At 48.7% G+C, this 21,703-nt stretch overlaps 1 protein-coding gene across 1 annotated transcript in view; it reads left to right on the forward strand.

Annotated features, from left to right (window-relative positions):
• Window positions 1–2,897: 2,897 nt before the first annotated feature.
• CHST15 (carbohydrate sulfotransferase 15) overlaps window positions 2,898–21,703 on the forward strand; it is a 31,514-nt gene continuing 12,708 nt past the window's right edge. Inside the window, exons 1-4 of the mRNA XM_029060471.2 lie at window positions 2,898–3,918; window positions 5,670–6,009; window positions 10,653–10,799; window positions 16,968–17,124. Of these exons, the coding sequence (XP_028916304.1) occupies window positions 3,376–3,918; window positions 5,670–6,009; window positions 10,653–10,799; window positions 16,968–17,124 (1,187 nt within the window). The 5' untranslated portion in view covers window positions 2,898–3,375. The remainder of the gene's footprint in view (window positions 3,919–5,669; window positions 6,010–10,652; window positions 10,800–16,967; window positions 17,125–21,703) is intronic.

A 21,703-nucleotide genomic window follows, 5' to 3' on the forward strand; every position in this document is an offset into this window, starting at 1 on the left:
TGTGCAGAGCACTGTACAAAATACTTGGGAGAATACATTACAGCAGACAAGTTCCCTGCCCACAATGAGTTTACAGTCTAGAGGGTGAGACAGACATGAATTTAATTAATAAATAAATTACGGATATGGCCATGGATGCTGTGGAGCTGAGGGAGAGGTGAATTAAGGGTGAAAATGCAAGTGCAAGAGAAGAGGAAATGAGGGCTTAATCAGGGAAGGCCGATTGGAGGAGATACGCTTTCAATAGGGCTTTAAAGGTGGAGAGGGTGATTTCTGGTCCGTTATAAAGAGGGAGAGAATTCCAGACCAGAGGCAGGACATGGGTGAGAGGTTAGTGGTGAGATAGACGAGATTGTTACAATAAATTGACATTAGAGGAACGAAGAGTGTGGGCTGGGTTACAGTACGGAAGCAGCGAGGTAAGGTAGAAGGGGGCAAGGTGATTGAGTGCTTTAAAGCTGACGGTATGGAGTTTCTGTTTGATGTGGAGGTGGATGGTCAACCATTGGAGATTCTTGAGGAGGAGGGAAGCATGGACTGAATGTTTTTGCAGAAAAATGATCCGGGCAGCAGAGAGGAGAGAGACAGGATGCAAGGAAGTCAGCAAGGATGTTGATGCAGTAATCAAGGAGCGATAGGATAAGTGCTTGGTTTAGCACAGCAGCAATTTGGATGGAGAGAAAAGGGAGGATTTTAGTAATGTTGGGAAGGTGAAACCAACAGGATTTGGTGACAGATCAAATATGTGGGTTCAGTGAGAGAGATGAGTCTAGGATAATGTCAATGTTAACTACTTGTGAAAAAGGGAGGAGTACAGAGTTTGGGTGGGAAGATAAGAAGTTCTGTTTTGAACATGTTAGGATATGAGGTTTCAGTGGGACATCCAAGTAAAGATGCCGTCAAGGCAGGAGAAAACGTGAGGCTGCAGAGGAAGATATAAGGGCTGCAGATGTAAATTTGGGAATCAATCAATCAGTCGTATTTATTGAGAACTTGCTGTTTGCAGAGCACTGAACTGACACTTGGGAGAGTTCATTCCTTCATTCAGTTGTACTTATTGAGTGCTGTGCGCAAAGCACTGTCTTGGCTCTTTGGAGAGTATAATACAACAGCGAACAGACACATTCCCTGCCCACAGAGAACTCACAGGCCGGGGGATAGACAGACATTAATATACATAAATGAATAAATAAATAAATTAAAGATATGTACATATGTGCTGTGGGGATAGGAGGGAGAATGAATGAAGGGAGCAGTCAGGGTGATACAGAAGGGAGTGGGAGAAGAAGAGAGGAGGGCTTAATCAGGGAAGGCTTCTTGGAGGAGATGTGACTTCCATAAGGCGTTGAAGTAGGGTAGAGCAATTATCTGATGATAATAATAATAATGTTGGTATTTGTTAAGCGCTTACTATGTGCAGAGCACTGTTCTAAGCGCTGGGTTAGATACAGGGTAATCAGGTTGTCCCATGTGAGGCTCACAGTTAGTCCCCATTTTACAGATGAGGTAACTGAGGCACAGAGAAGTTAAGTGACTTGCCTACAGTCACACAGCTGACAAGTGGCAGAGCCGGGATTCAAACCCATGACCTCTGATTCCCAAGCCCAGGCTCTTTCCACTGAACCGTGCTGGCATTCCAGGCCAGAGGTAGGATGTGGGCGAGAGTTCGATGACGAGATAGACGAGATGGAGGTACAGTGAGTGAATGAGTTCTTCAAGGGAGTGGGTGTAGATGATTAATAGAAGGGGACCCAGGACTGAACCTTGAGGGACCTCCACAGTTAGGGGATGAGAAGCACATGGAGCCCGAGAAAGAGACTGAGAATGAGCGGCCAGGGAGGTAGGAGGAGAACCAGGAGAGAACAGTGTCAGTGAAGCCAAGGTTCACTGGAGAACGTTTCATTCATTCATTCAATCGTAATTATTGAGCACTTACTATGTGCAGAGCACTGTTCTAAGTGCTTGGAATGTACAATTCGACATCAGATAAAGACAATCCCTACCCAACAATGGGCACACAGTCTAGACGGGGGAGATGGACAACAAAACAAGTAGACAGGCATCACTACCATTAAAATAGATAAATAGAACCATAGATAAATGCACATCATTCATAAAATAGAGTAATAAATAATATATACAAATATGCACAGTGATGAGGGGAGGGGAAGGGAGAAGAGCAGAGGGCGGGAGAAGGGGGAATGGGGAGGGGAGGAGGAACAGAGGGAAAGGGGGGCTCAGTCTGGGAAGGCCTCCTGGAGTAGTCAGCAGTGTCAAAGGCAGCTGAGAGGTCGAAGAGGATTAGGATGGAGTAGAGGCCATTGGATCTGGCAAGGAAGAGATCAATTTTGACCTTTGAGAGGGTGGTTTCTGTGTAGTGAAGGGATCGGAAGCTAGATTGGAGAGGATCAAGGAGAGAATTGGAGGAGAAGAACTTGTGACAGCTGGTAGAGACAGCCTGCTCAAGGAGTTTGGAGAGGAATGAGAGTACAATGTAACAGAGTTGGTAGACCTGCCCACAGTGAGCTTACAGTCTAGAGCGGGAGACAGATATTAATATAAACAAATTACGGCTGCTCCTAGAGAAGTAGGGTGTCTTAGCATCAAGAGCACGGACTTGGGAGTCAAAGGACGTGGGTTCTAATCCCGCCTCCGCCACTTGTCTGCTGTGTGATCTTGGGCAAGCCACTTAACTTCTCTGTGCCTCAGTTATTTCATCTGTAAAATGGGGAGTAAGGCTGTGAGTCCCATGTGGGTCATCCTCATTACCTTGTATCTTCCCCAGTGCTTTAAACAGTGCTTGGCACATAGTAAGTGCTTAACAACTACCATTAGTAGTATTATTATTAATAAGATCATCAATCACTGAGAAGAGTTTTTCTGTATTTTAGGTGATCCAGAAGGTCTTGGAGAGTCCCCTCTTGGAAGCAAAATCTTCACAGATGCTCTTTTTGTGCAGACTTCATGCTGTGAGCCCCCGGGGAGCCTGAAGGCAAGCTCTGTGTCTTGGCTTCTCTGCAGTGAAGTCTCCTCAAGTTGTGGCCCCCGCCCCCTACTCGGCAGGAAGCCTCTTGCCCTTTGAGTGGCCCCATGGGAGAAACTTGAATGAGAGCCTCCGGAGCTGAATTTCTTTGTTGAACTTGAGGACTTCCGTGAAGCCCACCAGCTGGAGATGTTTTTGTTTTAGGTACATTGAGGGCTGAACCAAAGTGGGGTTTTCTGCTATAGCTCCCTGGCCTGGGCCTTAGTAGAAGCTGTCCCTGAAATTGCATCATGACTCCGAGGCTCAAGGTGCCGAGCACGACGTTCCCTCCTGAGAAACCATTTTGATGGCGGCCTGGTGGCTCGCGGGCAGGGTGGCGAAGAAGCACTAATATGAGGTGCTGCACCCACTGCTGCATCCAGCTGTTCCCCACAGACTTGCACGGGCAGTGTTTCGGCTGCCGGGGCCCTTCCCCCCAGCACCGGAAGTGTCCCGGGTGCAGGCCAGAAAACCAACTTCTCTTGCACGTGGACGGCAAGCCGACGAACCTGCTCGCGGTTTTAGACGTGAGGCCTGAGGCCGGGGAAGGCTGGGATGGGTCTTTGCGCGCCAGAAGAGGAAAGAGGTGCAGCATCATCTTGGGGTTGGTCATAATGACTCTGGTGATGGCATCTTACATCCTGCCGGGTGCCCAGCATGCACTGCTGCTGCTCCCGTCCCCATTCCAATCCGGGGCTTTTACGAACGATCCCAGCTTAATGGGCGGCGGCAACCTGAGTGATGGGAGAGACCAGTCCCAACTCTCTGGGACCAATAGTTCTCATGCAACGGTCTCTCCGAGCATTAGGCTCATTCTCAGCACGATCGCTTCGAAGGTCGAGTTTAAAGCCCGGCAGCTGCCAGACCCGGGAGATCTGGAGAAACAGGAGACGCATGTGAGTATGCCCAGGGGCGGGCTGCTCCGCTGGATCTGGCCTCGTTCCATAAGGACTGGAACTGGGGTTCTTCCCTCTTTCTCTTCTCTTTGGTTTATAAACTGCAGAGCGAGGGAGAAATTGCAAATGACAATCTCCCGTGCCATGGAGGAATCAATCAATCATATTTATTGAGGGCTTATTTTGTGAGCATACAGTATAACAGAGTTGATAGACATGTTTCCTGCCCACAAGGAGCTTATAGTCAAGAGGAAGAATTGGGGACACTTTCCAGAAGCCAGAGGGGAGAGAGGAACCCTTGCTTGAAATAGCCAAGGCTGTTTATAAGGAATTCCTCTTGGTAATAAATGATGCTGGTGGAGGCTTTGGAGGCACCGCATGACTAGATGAATACATTTCCTGGATGAGACTTGCATTCTGAGCCATTTTCTCTGAAATCTGATCTTTGGGGTTCTAGGGCCTCCAGATAATCCCCAGCTTCAGATTAAATGGCAGAGGTGAACTGAGTTTAACGGCTCCCTCCACAGCCAAATAGCTGTCCATAATCATTATTAGTCCAAGCGCTTAGTATAGCCAGCATCGGAGAAGCTCTCCGTAATACCTTAAAATGGTCATCTCTCCCATCTTCCAGCTGATGCTGCTAATTTCCATAGATTGCTGATCTAGTGGATAGAGCAAGGCCCTGGGAGTCAGAAGGGCCTGTGTTCTAATCCCAGCTCTGCCACCTCTCTGCTGTGGGACCTTGGGCAAATCACTTCACTTCTCTGGGCCTCAGTTCCCTCATCTGTAAAATGGGATTAAGACTGTGAGCCCCATGTGGGACAGGGACTGTCCAACCCAATTTGTTTGTATCCTTCCCAGCACTAAACCAGTGCCTGACACATAGTAAGCACTTATTAAATACCATTATTATTATTATCAGTATTATTAGTAATTCATTCAATAGTATTTATTGAGTGCTTACTATGTGCAGAGCACTGTACTAAGCGCTTGGAATGTACAAATTGGTAACAGATAGAGACAGTCCCTGCCCTTTGACGGGCTTACAGTCTAATCGGGAGAGATGGACAGACAAGAACAATAGCAAAAAATAGAATCAAGGAAATGAACATCTCATTAAAACAATAGCAAATAAATAGAATCAAGGTGATGTACATCTCATTAACAAAAAAAAATAGGGTAATGAAAATATATACAGTTCCTGGCTCTGCCACTTGTCTGCTATGTGATCATAGTCACTTAGACATAGGCTTAGCAATATCATAGCGTATAACATAGGCATATAATATAGGCATATAACATAGGCAAGTCACTTCACTTCTCAGTGCCTCAGTTCCCTCATCTGTAAAATGGGAATTACTATTGTGAGCCCCATGTGAGACCTGGACTGTGTCCAACCTGATTACTTTTAAACTTACCTCAGAGCTTAGAAGAGTGACTGACTCATAGTAAATACTTAATAAATACCATTAAAAAATTGCCTTTTATGGTGGGAATCAAGGTGAAGGGGGACAGTCGCCTTTGGGATTCTGCCTCAGTTCTCCCAAACTTTTGACCTTTTCCAATTGATCCATTTTTTCCAGAGGAACTGTGATAAAAAATCATCTCTTGTGCAGTTCCACGTTATAGTTATCAATTGCATTTACAAGAGGGAGGAACGCTGAGATCCCGACTTAGGGGCCACAAAGCAGCCCCAACTATCACCTTCACCGGCTGTTTGCCTAAACATTTCCTTCTTTTCTTTGTTACAGATGTTTTCAGTCATTCCTAGGAAATTTCTTCCAAACAGTAAGAATCCTTGTTGGTACGACGAGTACAGAGGCCGAAACGCCTCCGACCCTTACACCAAGAACTCCTATGCGCTGTACTCGAAGCGTTTTCGGTCGACCTTCGATTCCCTCAGGAAGGACTTCTGGGCCCACTTGTATCACCACCAGGAGAAACATTACCGGCTACGGTGTCTCCCCAGCTTCTACATCATCGGGCAGCCCAAGTGTGGGACCACGGACCTTTACGATCGCCTCAAGCTGCACCCCGACGTCAAGTTCTCGGCTATCAAGGAGCCTCACTGGTGGACGAGAAAGCGATTTGGTGAGTTGAAGGCCAAGCATCAGCTGCCACTCGCACCCGATGGGAACCTTAATGTTCATTGCGCCTCCTTCTCACAGGGAAAGCTTTGGGGACGTGGCATTTCTTTCACCTCTCAGGCATGCTTACTAGACCTCCTTCTTGCCCAGAGGAAGCTTTGTGGATATGGCATTTTTTCACCTCACAGGGGTGGGAAGGTTTGTGTTTGCTGGGTCTCCTCGCCCTAGGGAAGCTATGGGAAGTTTCATATTTTTGGGGACTCCTCACCCAGTGGAGGCTTTGCGAACATGGCATTTCTTTCACCTCACAGGCATCACTGGGCTTCCTTCTTACACAGGGGAGGTTTTGTGGAAGTGGCATTTCTTTTACTCGATGGGTGTGGGAAGCTTCATGTTCACTGGGCCTTCTCCCCCAGGGGAGGCTTTCTTTCACCTTGCACGCATGGGAAGCTTCCTATTCTTGCCCAAGGGAGGCTTTGTGGATGAGGCATTTCTTTCTCCTTGCGGGCCTGGGAAGAGGAGCATAGGGTTTCTGGAGTTGGGTTTGCGCTGTAGATATCTTGGCTGACCCAGCCATGGTCCGGCTGACATTCTGACCTGACCGTCGAGCCTCTTGGTAACAAGCCCCTCAGCTAAAGTGAAATGGGACCATCTCTCCAAAAAGCTGGGTACAAGCCCTCTAGACACTTGGGTGGGACAGCTAGAGTGAAATGGGACTGTCCTTCCCAAAAGCTGCCTCCTAGCTCAGCAGGGCATCCTGGGGCATCCCCCTCCATCACTGCCAACACAAGGTTACTGCCGCGCTGCCTCACATACCAACCCCCCACATACTCCCCTGCCCTCGTAGTGTCCCCCCCAACCCATCCAACTGCTGCAGGATCTTCCCACTACCCCCAGTACCTCCTCCCAGGCATCTGCTCCAGGGGAGGTGTGGCTGTGCTCTTGTTTTGGAGAAATTGAGGCACCTCATCCTGACCCAGCTCCCCTCCTATGTCACTCTTCCTGCAGACTGTGGGTGGCTGCTTCACCTCCTGTTTGCTGTAGTGATGACCTGTGAGGTCAGGGATTAAATTAAACACAGGTTTAATTCCCACCTGTGTATTTTCTCCCAGCGCTCTGCACATGATAAGCCCTTAATAAATACTATGTTATTACAACTGTGGCCGGGAGCTTGGAGCCTGGACCTGGAGCCCAGAATTGGAGCCCAGAACCCAGAACTGAAGCTCAGAGGCTGAAGTTGGGTCTGGAACCCAGAGCCCGGAGCCCAGCCCAGGCAGTCACAGCCCTCTGTTGGCTTTTCTGAACTTTTTCCATGTGTTCCAAGAAGTGTTTTGTTCCTCAGGCTAAGAGAGGGTAAATGCTCACTCCCTGTCAAGACTGTGCTTGCCAAGGGGGAGGTGTTTTTCCATTTAAGTGTCCTCTATACCCAACACTGTATTTGAAAGAAAGCGGCTGGAGAATGAGGCCTCAAGGTACATGGCTGATTCCTCTGCAGATCCCCTGGAGGCCCTGGCCTCTTGTGTTTGAATTCTCAGTGGTATGTTAGTTGGGAATGCTAGCTGTGAACATTCCACTAGCATTTGTTACCAAAAAAGCCCTGGGGGCCGAAACCCCATTCTCAGGCTGGACGGACCAGGGAACACACCCTTAGGAGGATGAAGGTTGGCCAGAGTGGAATCAGGTTCCTGGTCCGCTTCCCAGCCAGGAGAATGGAAGCAGAGCGAACAGACTAATTCCCATTTCAGTCCAGCAACCAGTAAGGGGGATGCCCTGAGGGCCTACTGTCTGAAGCCGTGTGGCCTGGTAGAGAAGCAGCATGACCTAGTGGGTAGAGCCTGGGTGTCAGAAGGACCTGGGTTCTAATCCCAGCTCCTCCACTTGCTTTGGCTTTGAAGTGTCTTATAAAGTATATATATAAAAAATTATAAATTTGGCTGAAGTTATAAATGAATAACAGATATATATGTAAGTGCTGTGGGGAAGGAAGGGCAGATGAATGAAGGGAGCAAGTCAGGGCGACACAGAAGGGAGTGGGAGAAGAGGAGAGGAGGGCTAACTTAAGGAAGGCTTCTTGGAGGAGATGTGACTTCAATAAGGCTTTGAAGTGGGGGAGAGTAATTATCTATGTGCTATGAGGAGGGAGGGCATTCGAAGCCAGAGGCAGGTCATGGGTTCTAATCCCACCTCTGCTACTTTTCTGCTGTGTGATCTTGGGCAAGTCACTTCACTTCTCTGTGCCTCAGTTACTTCATCTGTAAAATGGGGATTGAAACTGTGAGCCCCACAAGGGACAGGGACTGTGACCAACCCAATTTCCTTGTATCCACCCCAGTGCTTAGTAGTAATAATAATAATAATAATAATAATAATAATAATTGTGATATTTCTTAAGCGCTTACTACGTGCCAAGCATTGTTCTAAGCGCTAGGGTAGATACAAGGTAATCAGGTTGTCCCACATGGGGCTTACAGTCTCAATCCCCATTTTACAGGCGAGGGAACTGAGGCACAGAGAAGTTAAGTGACTTGCCCAAGGTCACGCAGCAGACTAGTGGCGAAGGCAGGATTAGAACCCATGACCGCTGACTCCCAAGCCTGTGCTCTTGCCGCTAGACCTTATTGTTTCTAATAATAATAATAATAATGATAATGGAATTTGTTAAGCGCTTACTAAGTGCCAAGCACTGTTCCAAGCGCTGGGGGAGTTACAAGGTAATCAGGTTGTCCCAAGTGGGGCTTACATTCTTAATCCCCATTTTACAGATGAGATAACAGAGAAGTGAAGTGACTTGCCCAAAGTCACACAGTTGACAAGTGTCAGAACCGGGATTAGAACCCATGACCTCTGACTCCCAAGCCCTTACTCTTTCCACTGAACCATGCTGCTTCTCTGGTACAGTGCCCGGCACATAGTAAGTGCTTAACAAATACTGTAATATTCATCATTATTATTATTGTTAAGTGAGTGAGAGATCAGCAACAAGATAGATGAAATTGAGGTACAGTGAAAAGGTTAGCATTAGAGGAATGAAGTGTGTGGGTTGGGTTGAAATAGGAGAGTAGGGAGGTGAGGTAGGAAGGGTCAAGGTGTCCAACCTAGTTTGCCTTTTATCCACCCCAGTGCTTATTACAGGGCCTGGCACATTGTGAGTGCTTAACAAATATCACGATCATTATTATTATTATTTTTATTGCCAATATTATCCCTAGTCTCTCTGGGCCCCCTGGTTTCCTGGTCTCCCAGTCTCCCCAGCCCCTTGGGTCTACCCAGTTCCCTGGTTTCTCCAGTTTCTTGGTCCCTCCCAGGTCCCTTAGTCCCCCTAATTTTCCTGGTTCCCTCAGTTACCCTGATCCCCTGGTACACTCATTCTTTCCAGCTCCTTGGTCCAGCCCTCTGATTTCCTTGGTCCCCCCATTTCTTCCTGCCTTCCCCATTCTCCCTGTTCCACTCATCTCCCCAGTTCCTTGGTCCCCTGGTCACCCTAATTTTTTGTTTGTTTTATGGTACTTGCTAAGCGCTTACCTCGCGTCAAACACTATTCTAAGTACTGTGGTAGGTACAATACAATTAGGTCAGAAATGGTCCCTATCCCACAAGAGGCTCACAGTGTGAAGTAGAAGGGAGAACAGGTATTGAATCCCCAGTTTACTGTTGAGGAAAGTGAAGGACAGAGAAGTTATGTGACTTGCCACAGATCACACAGCAAGCAATTGGCAGAGCAATTGGTACAGATGAGATTAGTCTTCCCGGTCCCCCAAGCTCCCTGTTTTCCCTAGTCTCCCAGCCAGCCTGGTCTCTGGGAATGGTGCTGGAGCAGGGCTTCACGGGGGACTTGGATGGAGAGGAAGTAGTCACTTGGCTTCTCTGTGCCTCTGTTTCCTCATCTGTAAAGTGGGGATTCAATCCGTGTTCCCTCCTACTTAGACTTCGAGCCCCGTGTGGGACAGGGACTGTGTCCAACCTGATTATCCTGTATCTGACCCATGGAGACTTCAAAACTAGTACTCTTATTGTTGTGTTGAAGAGCTTTGTGTGTACCCTGGTTGGAAGCAGGGATTAGCCAGGTGGCAGGGAACTTGCTTGTTGTGGGTAGGGAATATGTCTGTTTATTGTGATATTGTACTCTCTCTAGTGCTCAGTACAGTGTTCTGCACACAGTAAGGGCTCAATAAGTACCATTGAGTGAATGAGGGAATGAATAAAGAAGGAGGGAACTGAGCAGAAACCATAGGAAGGAAAGGAATTAACAGTGGGTTGTGGCCCGTTTTGTAGCATATCCAGTCAAGTCCAGCCTCCAGCCTCCCCCAGCCCCATCGCTGCAGTTTTCATTTTTGTTCCCAGCCAGTAATCATCCCTGCAAGAACCTGGGCTCTTTTCACAGCAAAGTTTTCCTGCCCAAATTCATTTTTGGCCTAAATCTCCCTGAGGAATTGGGAATCCCAAGGTGGCAGCACTCCATTCCCTGTGATTGTGGTCGAGGGCTTCTCCGTGGTTGGGGGCTTCTCCACGGTCGGAGGATTAGGTTTGGAGTCCCCTCCCAAGCATCACGCTTACATCGAGGAGGGAAGGGGGTCAGTATGGACTTTGCTTCTCTTGGCTGGCCACCCGGTGCTTTTCCAGTTTCTCACCCCTTCTCATCCCCACTAGGGATCGTTCGCCTGAGAGATGGGCTTCGTGACCGCTACCCAGTGGAAGATTACTTGGACCTGTTTGATTTTGCTACCCATCAAATTCAGCACGGCCTTGAGGGGGACTCAACCAAAGGCCATGGCAAGATGAATAGAATCGTCATCGGTACGGCACTCCCTCTCCCTTCCCACTCCCTCCCCCGTGGAAAGCCTGCCAGGCTCTTGCACCCCTGCCAGGCTCTTGCACCCCTCCTCTGCTGTTCCCGGGTTTCCTGTGTGACTCCACGCCCCCAGGCTTCAGAAGGTTTGATTGACATTTGCAGTGGGAAAGGTCATTTTCCGGATGTAAGGTGACTTTTGTGAAACTCAGATCAATGCAGATCCAGTGCTTACAGTTGACTTTATGCCTTTAGTTCACTTATGTCCATAGGCCCAGTTTATTTACTTTTATTAATGTCTGTCTCCCCCTTTAGACCTTAAGCTCCCTCTGGTCAGGGAACATACCTACCAACTCTTTTACATGGCACTCTCCCAAAGCACTTATTATAGTGCTCTGCAAACAGAAAGCACTTTAATATATACCACTGATGGATTGATTTCTTTGGCCTAGGGAATAGTTCTCAAATTAGCACCTCAGATCTGCCCCCAGGGCCTGTGGAAGATCCCTTGAGACTGAGGCAGCCCAGCAAGGCCTACGCTGACAGGGCCTCGGTATCTCCACGGCTCAGTCAATCGTATTTCTGGAGCGCTTACTGTGGGCAGAGCACTGTACTCAGTGCTTGGGAGAGTACAGTATTCATTCATTCATTCATTCAATAGTATTTATTGAGCACTTACTATGTGCAGAGCACTGTACTAAGTGCTTGGAATGTACACATCGGTAACAGATAGAGATAGTCCCTGCCCTTCGATGGGCTTACAGTCTGATCGGGGGAGACAGACAAGAACAATAGCAATAAATAGAATCAAGGGGAAGAACATCTCATTAAAGCAATAGCAAATAAATAGAATCAAGGTGATGTACATCTCATTAACAAATAGGGTAATGAAGATATATACAGTTGAGCGGATGAGTACAGTGCCAAGGGGATGGCACGGGAGAGGGGGAGGAGCAGAGGGAAAGGGGGGAGAAGAGGGTTTAGCTGCGGAGAGGTGGGGGGGGTAGAGGGAGCAGAGGGAAAAGGGGAGCTCAGTCTGGGAAGGCCTCTTGGAGGAGTTGAGCTTTAAGTAGGGTTTTGAAGAGGGGAAGAGAATTAGTTTGGCGGAGGTGAGGAGGGGAGGGCATTCCAGGACCGCGGGAGGAACAACAAACAGACATATTCCCTGCCCATAAAAGTGTAGAGGACAGATGCCAATGGCTCTTTGTCAGCCAACAGGGGATGGCATCCCTTCATAATCCAGCCTGGAAGCAGACTTCTCAGGATCTTTAATTATGACTCCCATCTCAATCAATCATTTTGCTTGAGCGTCTACCGGTGTGGAGCACTGTACTGAATGCCTGGGAGAGTTCAGTAACTACAGGAGGCCTGAGCCCTGCCCTCAACCTTTAACAAATGCTATTATTATTATTATTATTGTTAATGATAATAATTAATAATAATAATAATAACAGTGCCGCCATCTTCCCTCCCCCCAAATCCCACAACCTTGATGGCATTCCCAACTCCTCTGTCTTTCACCACTAAATCCTGCCAGTTTTTCCTTCACAACCTTTCCCAAGTTCACCCCTTTCCTTCATCAAAATGGCCACCAACCCGACCCCAATTAAATTAATAAATCAGTCTTATCATCGTTCTTCCTCCCTCAAACTTTGCCCCTCTCCAGTCAATACTTCATGATGCTGCCTGGATCATCTTTCTAGAACCTCGTTCTGCACCATTTCTACACTCCCTCAAAACCTATGGTGTTTCATTCTTCTCCATCTCAAGCAGATGGCTTCAAGCTTTCCATCAGATACCTCCCCCTTATCTATCCACTCTCGTCTCCAGTTGCACTCCAGCTTGCCCTGTCCATTCCTACCAAGCTCACCTTCTTACCGTGCCTCATTCTCAACCCTCCTCTTCTGATGCGTGGCTCTTGCCCTTCTTCCTGCCTTTCCAAACCTCCAAATGACAACTCTCCCCAGCTTCAATACTCTGGAAATTCCCCTTCCTCCAGTGGGCTTTCCTCAACTAATTTCTTTCTTATTAGGTCATGACCTCACCTGCCACCTGTACTGTAATGCAGCACTAATGCAGCATTATATAGTCACGGCCATCCCAAGAACCTTATTCTACCCTGACCTACACGTCTTTCTCCATCTCCATCTCCACTAGTCATCTTTTCTTTCTCTTCTTCCTCCTGTCTATCAGTAAACTGTGTTGTGCTTGTTCTCCCATTGGATTGTAAATTCCTTGAGGGCAAAGAAGATTTCCTTGATACTACTGTACCTCCCAGGTGCCAAGTATCGCCGACAATCACCTCCCATCAGCAGTGGACAGGGGGTCCTAAAGAGAACCCACCTGTCACCCTGTTATAATTGCCAATCCAAGAACGGGGCAACTCGGCGAGAGGTCCACAATAACAGAGCCTTTTACTGGCTCACCTTTACACTGATGCTGGGACCAGTGGACTCCAGCCCTCAGAGCCAAGACCATTGCCACTGGACCCCTTATTATACTCTCCAACATTCCTTGCCCCTCTCTGGTTTCACCCTGAAGGTGGGAGTCCTCACCTCTGATGGCAGTCTGGGTGGTCTTGGACGTTCCTGAGGTGTGTCCGCATGTTTTGGGGTGTCCTCAGGTTGGGAACCTGTACGGTTCTGGTGAAAGGGTCATGGTCAGCTCAACTAGTATGACCTTCTTGGGCCGATTAAGTGGGGGAAGTTTCCCTGCTCCTTCAACGTTGCCAATTTCAATGGTTTCCCTGGTAAAGATGGGATGATTGATTCTTTGTTGTGGCCATATCATCCTTCTCTGCTGTGTTTGTATAGCTGTCCTGATCCCATCCTCCTTTTCTATTCTCTTCACTGTCATGTGGCTCCTGGTACCTGCCTTTTCCCGTTAATGCCAGGAACTGCCTGCCCCACCCAACTCTCCTGCTCTTTCCAGGATTTCCCATTAATATAGTTAAAGTTTTTATTGCTATTGTTCTTGTCTGTCCATCTACCCCGATTAGACTGTAAGCCCGTAAAAGGGCAGGGACTGTCTCTATCTGTTACCGATTTGTACATTCCAAGTGCTTAGTACAGTGCTCTGCACATAGTAAGTGCTCAATAAATACTATTGAATGAATGAATGAATTAAATTTCCTCAGCATTGGCTGTAGGGCCCCTCAACCTTAATGCCTAGTCTCTCTAACACTAAATAATAATAATGTTGGTATTTGTTAAGCGCTTACTATGTGCCGAGCACTGTTCTAAGCGCTGGGGGAGACATAGGGGAATCAGGTTGTCCCACGTGGGGCTCACAGTCTTCATCCCCATTTTACAGATGAGGGAACTGAGGCACAGAGAAGTTAAGTGACTTGCCCACAGTCACACAGCCGACAAGTGGCAGAGCTGGGATTCGAACTCACGAGCCCTGACTCCAAAGCCCGTGCTCTTTCCACTGAGCCACGCTCCTTCTCCGAAGCTACATGCTTAGCATTCACTAGGTGCATAAATAATAAAGATCTTCCAACCCAAAAAGATGGAGATGGTAGATACTTTCCCTCCAGATTTGGGAATTGAATTCTCGGTCTCCTTCGCTGGCGCCTCCTCCCCCTTCCATCCTTTAACTGTTGGAGTTCCTCAAGGGTCAGTTCTTGGCCCTCTTCTGTTCTCCATTTACACTCACTCCCTCGGTGAACTCATTCGCTCTCACGGCTTTGACTACCATCTCTACGCAGATGGCACGCAGATCTACATTTCTGCCTCTGTCCTCTCCCCCTCCCTTCAGGTTCGCTTCTCCTCCTGCCTCCAGGATGCCTCCACCTGGATGTCGGCCCGCCACCTAAAACTCAACATGAGCGAGATTGAGCTCCTCATCTTCCCTCCCAAGCCCTGTCCTCTCCCAGACTTCCCTATCACCGTGGATGGCACGACCATCCTTCCCGTCTCTCGGGCCCGCAATCTCGGTGTCATCTTTGACTCGTCTCTCTCACTCACCCCACACATCCTATCCGTTACCGAGACCTGCCGGTTTCACCTTTACAATATCGCCAAGATCCGCCCTTTCCTCTCCACCCAAATGGCTACCTTACTGCTATAGGCTCTCGTTATATCCCGGCTAGATTACTGTGTCAGCCTTCTCTCTGATCTCCCTTCCTTCTCTCTCGCCCTACTCCAGTCTATTCTTCACTCCGCTGCCTGGCTCATCTTTCTGCAGAAACGCTCTGGGCATGTCACTCCCCTTCTTAAACACCTCCAGTGGTTGCCTATCGACCTCCGCTCCAAACATAAACTCCTCAGTCTAGGCTTCTAGTCTCTCCATCACCTTGCCCCTTCCTACCTCTCCTCCCTTCTCTCTTTCTACCGCCCACCCCGCACGCTCCGCTCCTCTGCCGCCCACCTCCTCACCGTCTCTCGGTCTCGCCTATCCCGCCGTCGACCCCTGGGCCACGTCCTCCTGCGGTCCCGGAACGCCCTCCCTCCTCACCTCCGCCAAACTGATTCTTTTCCCCTCTTCAAAACCCTACTTAAAACTCACCTCCTCCAAGAGGCCTTCCCAGATCGAGCTCCTCTTCTCCCTCTACCACCCCCCCTTCACTTCTCCACAGCTTAACCCTCTTTTCCCCCCATCTCCCTCTGCTCCACCCCCTCTCCCTTCCCATCCCCTCGGCACTGTACTCATCTGCTCAACTGTATATATTTTCATTACCCTATTTATTTTGTTAATGAAATGTACATCGCCTTGATTCTATTTAGTTGCCATCGTTTTTACGAGATGTTCTTCCCCTTGACTCTATTTATTGCCATTGTTCTCGTCTGTCCGTCTCCCCCGATTAGACTGTAAGCCCGTCAAACAGCAGGGACCGTCTCTATCTGTTGCCGACTTGTTCATCCCAAGCGCTTAGTACAGTGCTCTGCACATAGTAAGCTCTCAATAAATACTATTAAATGAATGAATGAATTCTGCCCAATTGGAACTTTGGGACAAGAGTAGAACCATTAGAACTTGAGCCCCCAGATATTTGAATGAGGAAGTCTCCCCTGCCGGGTGGCCTGCCTTTTGGCTCCATCCTGTGGGGACAGCCCGGTGTCTAGCACAGCATTGCTTAAAGCCTTGGGAGCGGGATGGGGTGGTGGCGCCATGGTGGAGCTCGGATCCTCAGGAGGAATGGGGTGTTGGCCTGCTAGTCGGAGCTTGGACCCTCAGGCACTGCACCCGTGTCCACTCAGACCAGCAGTATGGCATAGTGGATAGAGCACGGGCCTAGGAGTCAGAAGGTCATGGGTTCTAATCCTGGCTCTGCCACTTGTCTGCTGTGTGACCTTGGGCAAGTCACTTGACTTCTCTGGGCCTCAGTTACCTCATCTGTAAAATGCGGATTAAGACTGTAAGCCCCACGTGGGACAACCTGGCTACCTTGTATCTACCCCAGCGCTTAGAACAGTGCCTGGCACATAGTTAATGCTTAACAAATACCATAATTATTATTATTATTATTACCAGGGAGGGATGGGATGGCAGCCGTTATGGTGGAGCGCAAAGCCTCAGGTGCGGTGCCTGTGTTTGTTTGGACCAGGGAGGGAAGGGGCCACAGCCCCTGTGGTGGAGTTCAGAGGCTCAGGTGCAGTGCCCCATCCTCTCAGACCAGGGAGGGATGGGATGGCGGCCCTTGTGGTAGAGCTCAGAGCCTCAGGTTCAGTGTTCGTGTCTACTTGGACTGGAGAAGGGAGGGATGGAGGCTCCCAAGGCAGAGATCAGAACCTCAGGGGCAGCGCCCATGTCCACTCAGACCAGGAAGGGATGGGACAGCGGCCCCCGTGGTAGAGCTTGGAGCCTCAGGTGCTGTGCCTATGCCCTTTTGGACTGGGGAGGGATGTGATGGTGGCCCCTGCGGTGGAGCTTGGAGCCAAACACCAAGTGAAGCCACCTGTCTTTCTGAGGTCCCAGCACTTAGTACAGTGCTCTGCACTCTGTGGACCCTCAGCCCATACTGCTGATTGACAGACTTCGATTGCCTGACAATTATTATGTTCCTCACTGGCCCATAAACCCCCAAAGCAAAGACTCACACTGAGCTTGAATCCCCCGTCCTTGGGCAGAAAATGTTGGCATCCAGAGATGGGGGGAGGGGCCATGGGAGGACTTCTGCTGCCTCTCTTGTAGGGGAAATCACTTCTGTCCTTTTCAATGTTTGCCCTTTCTAGGAGAGGCCAGCGCTTCAACCATGTGGGACAACAATGCCTGGAATTTCTTTTATGACAATGGTTCAGCTGGGGAGCCTCCATTTCTGGTCCAGGACTTCATCCACGCCTTCCAGCCAGATGCCAAACTCATCGTGATGCTGAGGGACCCGGTCGAGAGGTGAGCGCCATCCCGGGCAGAGAGGGGAAGGGGAAGAGAGAGTCTCCCTCTCTCTGGGGGGTGTTAACCACCACTACCGCATCAACCACCATCTCTACGTGCCTGACACCCAAATCTGCTTCTCCCGCCCTGACTTCTCTCATCTGCGATCTCACGTTTTCTCCTGCCTTCAGGATATTTAAGCAGAATTCCTCATCTTCCTTTCCAAACCCTTCCTTCTTTTTCATCACTATAAATAGTCAATCAATTATTCGGTGGTATTTATTGAGCACTTACTACGTGCAGAGCACTGCCCTAAGTCTTGGGAGAGTACAATGCAGCAGAATTAGTTGACACATTCCCTGCACATCATGAGCTTATAGAAGCTAGAGGGGAAGACAGACATTAATATAAATAATTTATAATAAACAATTTAAAGATATGTATCCAAGTGTTGTGGGGTTGGGAGTGGGATGAATAGCAAGAGTCCAAAGGTCACAGATCCAAGTGTGAGGATGGCGCAGAAGGGAGAGCAGGCCGGGGAAAAGAAGGCTTAACTGGGGAAGGCCTCTTGGAGGAAATGTGACCTTAACAGTGCTTTGAAGGTGGAGGAAGTGGTGGTCTGGTGTATTCTGATGGAGAGGGAGTTCCAGGCTAAGAGGAGGACTTGGGAAAGGGGTCGGGGCCCCTCTTGGCTGTAAGCTCGATGTGGGCTGGGAATGTGTCTGTTTTTTGTTGTACTCTACTTTCCCAAGTGCTTAGTACAGTGCTTTGCACATACTAATCGCTCGATAAATACAATTAAATAAATGAATTAGAGAGAAGATTGGGGCACATTGAGTATGTTAGCGGTAGAGGAGTGGAGTGTGTGGGCTGGGCTGTAGTAGGAGATTAGTAGGATGAGGTAGGAGGGGGAAAAGCTAATATTCGTATTTGTTAAGTGCTTACTATGTGCAGAGCACTGTTCTAAGCGCTGGGGTAGATACAGGGTCATCAGGTCGTCCCACGTGAGGCTCACAGTTAATCCCCATTTTACAGATGAGGTAACTGAGGCACAGAGAAGTTAAGTGACTTGCCCACAGTCAAACAGCTGACAAGTGGCAGATCCAGGAGTCGAACCCATGACCTCTGACTCCGAAGCCCAGGTTCTTTCCACTGAGCCACGCTTGCTTCCCTGATTGAGCTGATTGAGTGCTTTAAAGCCAATAGTAAAGAGTCTGTCATGCGGAGTTGGATGTCCAGCAACTGGATGTTCTTGAGGAGTGGGGAGATATGGACTGAAAGTTTTTGTTGAAAAATGATCTGTGCAGCAGAGACAATTATGGACTGGAGTGAGGAGAGACAGGAGGCCCCGAGGTCAGTGAGATGGCAGGTGAAGTAACCAAGACAGCAGAGAAGCAACATAGCCTAGTGGATACATTATGGGAGTGGAAGTCAGAAAGACCTGGATTTTAGTCCTGGCTCTGCTGCTTATCTGCTGTGTGACCATGGGCAAGTCACTTAACTTCTTTGTGCCTCGGTTACCTTATCTGTAAAATAGCGATTAAGAGTTTGAGTTCCAGGTGGGACATGGACAGTGTCCAACCTGATTACTTTGTATCTATCCCAGTGCTTAGAACAGTGCCCGGCATGTAGTAAGTGCTTGAAAAATACCTCCCCCCCCAAAAAAAAAGCATGACAGGATAAGTTCTATCCCTGGTACTGCTTTCGTTTTCACCTCCTGGTCTCATGATCCTTACAAACCTTTGGCTTGAAAAAGGTGTCCCTTTCCTGACTTCACTGCCCCAGGCTGGTCTCTCCTCAGCATTCAATTTCCAGTTTTCAGCAGGAGTGTGGCACTGCCCAAGGTTGTGCTTTTTTGAGTCCCTGAAACTTTTTGTTAGGTCAGGGAAATTTAGGAACACTCTTATCTAGAACAAGATTTTCAATAATGGACTGAACAGCCATTTGAGGGTGTTGTCCGACTTTGAGTCCTAGTTTCAATACTTCTTTGAGGTCAAGGAGGATTAGGTTGGAGTAGAGGCTGTTGGATTTGGGAAGATGATCATTGGTGACCTTAGAGAGTGAAGTTTCCATGGATGAAAGAGGCAGAAATGAGATTGGAGGGCATCAAGGAGAGACTTGGAAGAGAGAAAGTGGAGGCAGCAGGTGCAGATAACTCAAGGAATTGGGAGAGAAATGGTAGGAGCGAGATGGGGTGATAACTGGAGAGAGCTGTGGGGTCAAGAGAGGTTCTTTTACTGTAGGGGAGCATGTTTGAAAGTAGTGGGGAAGACTACACTGGAGAATGAACAGTTGAAGATGGTGGTCAGGAAGAGAAGAAGCAGGGGAGCAAGCACTTTGATAAGGTATGAAGGGATGGAGTCAGAAGTACAGGTGGAAGGGGTAGATTTTGAGAGGAGGAAGAGGGAGCACTCTTTGAGATACTGCTGGGAAAGATAGGAGAGTGAAAATGGGGACAGGAGGAGAGAGAGGCTATAGAGGAGCATGGGAGGTTATAGGGTGATCACGCCTGATGGTTTCAATTTATCCATAAAGTATGTGGCCTGATCTTTAGAGGCACCTGATGACCTCTCTTAAGCTTCTCTGACCTCACCGGGTCTCCTTAATTCTCTTCATCTAATCAGCCCATCCCTGTCCTTCTTTCCCAGCACTATCCCTCAACCCCCTCCATCCAACCCCTGCTCCTCATCCCATCCCTGAATTTTTTCCATAGTGCTACACTTCATCCTCCTCCCCCAATTCCTGCCCCCAAGTCATCTGACTCCCATCTAACAATGACTCTCACCCTTGCTCTGTCCCCTGACAGCCTCAGCCAAGTGCAATCTGTGGAACCCCCGCTCCATCATGGGGAAGCTTCCCTTCATCCTTGACCTGTTCCTGACCCAATCACCACTCCTCCGCATCATCACTGAAACCTTGCTCTCCCCGGATAATTATAATAATAATAATCCTAATCATGATAATGGTATTTAAGCTCTTACTATTTGCCAAACACTCTACTAAGTGCTGGGGTGGTTACAAGCAAATCGGGTTAGACATAGTCCCTGCCCTACGTGGGGCTCTTAGTCTCAATTCCCAATTTACAGATAAGGTCACCGAGGGATAGAGAAGTGAAGTGACTTGCCCAAGGTCACATAGCCGATACATGGCAGAGCTGGGGTTAGAACCCATGACAGATGACACCATCATCTGTCCCCTGCCTCTCTCTCTGGAAGGGGCCTCGTCTTTTCCCACTCCCCAAGACTTCATTCTCACTCCCCAATGCTGCTTTTGCACCATTCCACCTCCCCATCTGTCTCTTTCCCTTCCTTTGAAGCCCATATCATCTGCCTCCTCCCCCCGCTCCAATTACTAGTCATGGTCATCTACCGACTCCCAGGCCCCACCTCCAACTTTAACCATTTTGATCCATTTCTCACATTTCTTTTCTCTTTCTACGTACATTCTTACCTTGATCCTTGGGGTCTTTAGTGCACACGTGGGTGTCCCTGATAACCCTTCAGCTGTCTGCTTCCTCTCACTTCTCTACTCCACTGACCTCTTGCTCCACCTCACTGTCGCGAGGCCCCGGATTGTACCCGGGATCGAATCCCAGCTCTGCACTTGTCAGCTGTGTGAATGTGGGCAAGTCACTTAACTTCTCGGTGCCTCAGTTACCTAATCTGTAAAATGGGGATTAAAACTGTGAGCCCCTCATGGGACAACCTGATAACCTTGTATCCCACAGTGCTTTGCACATAGTAAGTGCTTAACAAATACCACCATTTACTTACTTACTTACTCACTTACTTACCCCAACCAGGACCTTCCTGGTTCGGGGGAGCCTCGGTGACATGTAGTACAGTCACACCACACCTCTGATCACCAAGGTTACTGTGGAAAGTTCTTAGTTTTACCAGCGTGTGAGAGTGACACCTACACACACTCACTCCACTCTACCAAGGTACCCATACCAGCCTGTGGTCAAAGAAGCCCGTTCTGCCAATGCTTCTTCTTTCTGCTTCCAAGTGCTTCTGCTTTCTGCTGCTTTTTTTGAGTGCTGCTCTCCTGCTGCTTCTGCTAGTTCTCTGTGGTGTTTCTGCCATGTCTGCCTCCATGTGTGCCTCTAGTGCAATTCAAAGTGAGCACCTTTTATCTGCCTTAGGCATCGCAGCTGGGGCTCTACTTGACAGTCATTGATTGGTCCAGGCCTATTACCAGGTGGAACAGGGAGAGAAGGCCACATCTCTATCCATGCTCCGTCCCCTCAGGCCAGCAATCACCTATCCCAGGTAGAGCCCATCAGTGCCTTTGCGAGTCTCTTCCTTGTTTGTGTTCACGGGATCAGATGGTCACTAATAAGGCAGCTTGTTGTGGGCTCACCACTCACCTCTTCCACTCACCAACTTGGACATATGCGTGATCTCACCATCTCTGGGCACTGTACGGTCTCTACCCTCCCCACCTTCAAAATCCCTCCATCCAACTTCAACCTCCTCACCTGCCTTCTCTCCCAAACACTCCCTCCCCACAGATATCTCCAACTGTTTGACCCACTCCAATTTTCTGAAATCATCATATCCTCAAGACTATAAGCTCCTTGTGGGCAGAGAACATG

The sequence above is a fragment of the Ornithorhynchus anatinus genome, chromosome 3, assembly GCF_004115215.2.
Source record: "Ornithorhynchus anatinus isolate Pmale09 chromosome 3, mOrnAna1.pri.v4, whole genome shotgun sequence".
Classification (NCBI taxonomy): domain Eukaryota; kingdom Metazoa; phylum Chordata; class Mammalia; order Monotremata; family Ornithorhynchidae; genus Ornithorhynchus; species Ornithorhynchus anatinus.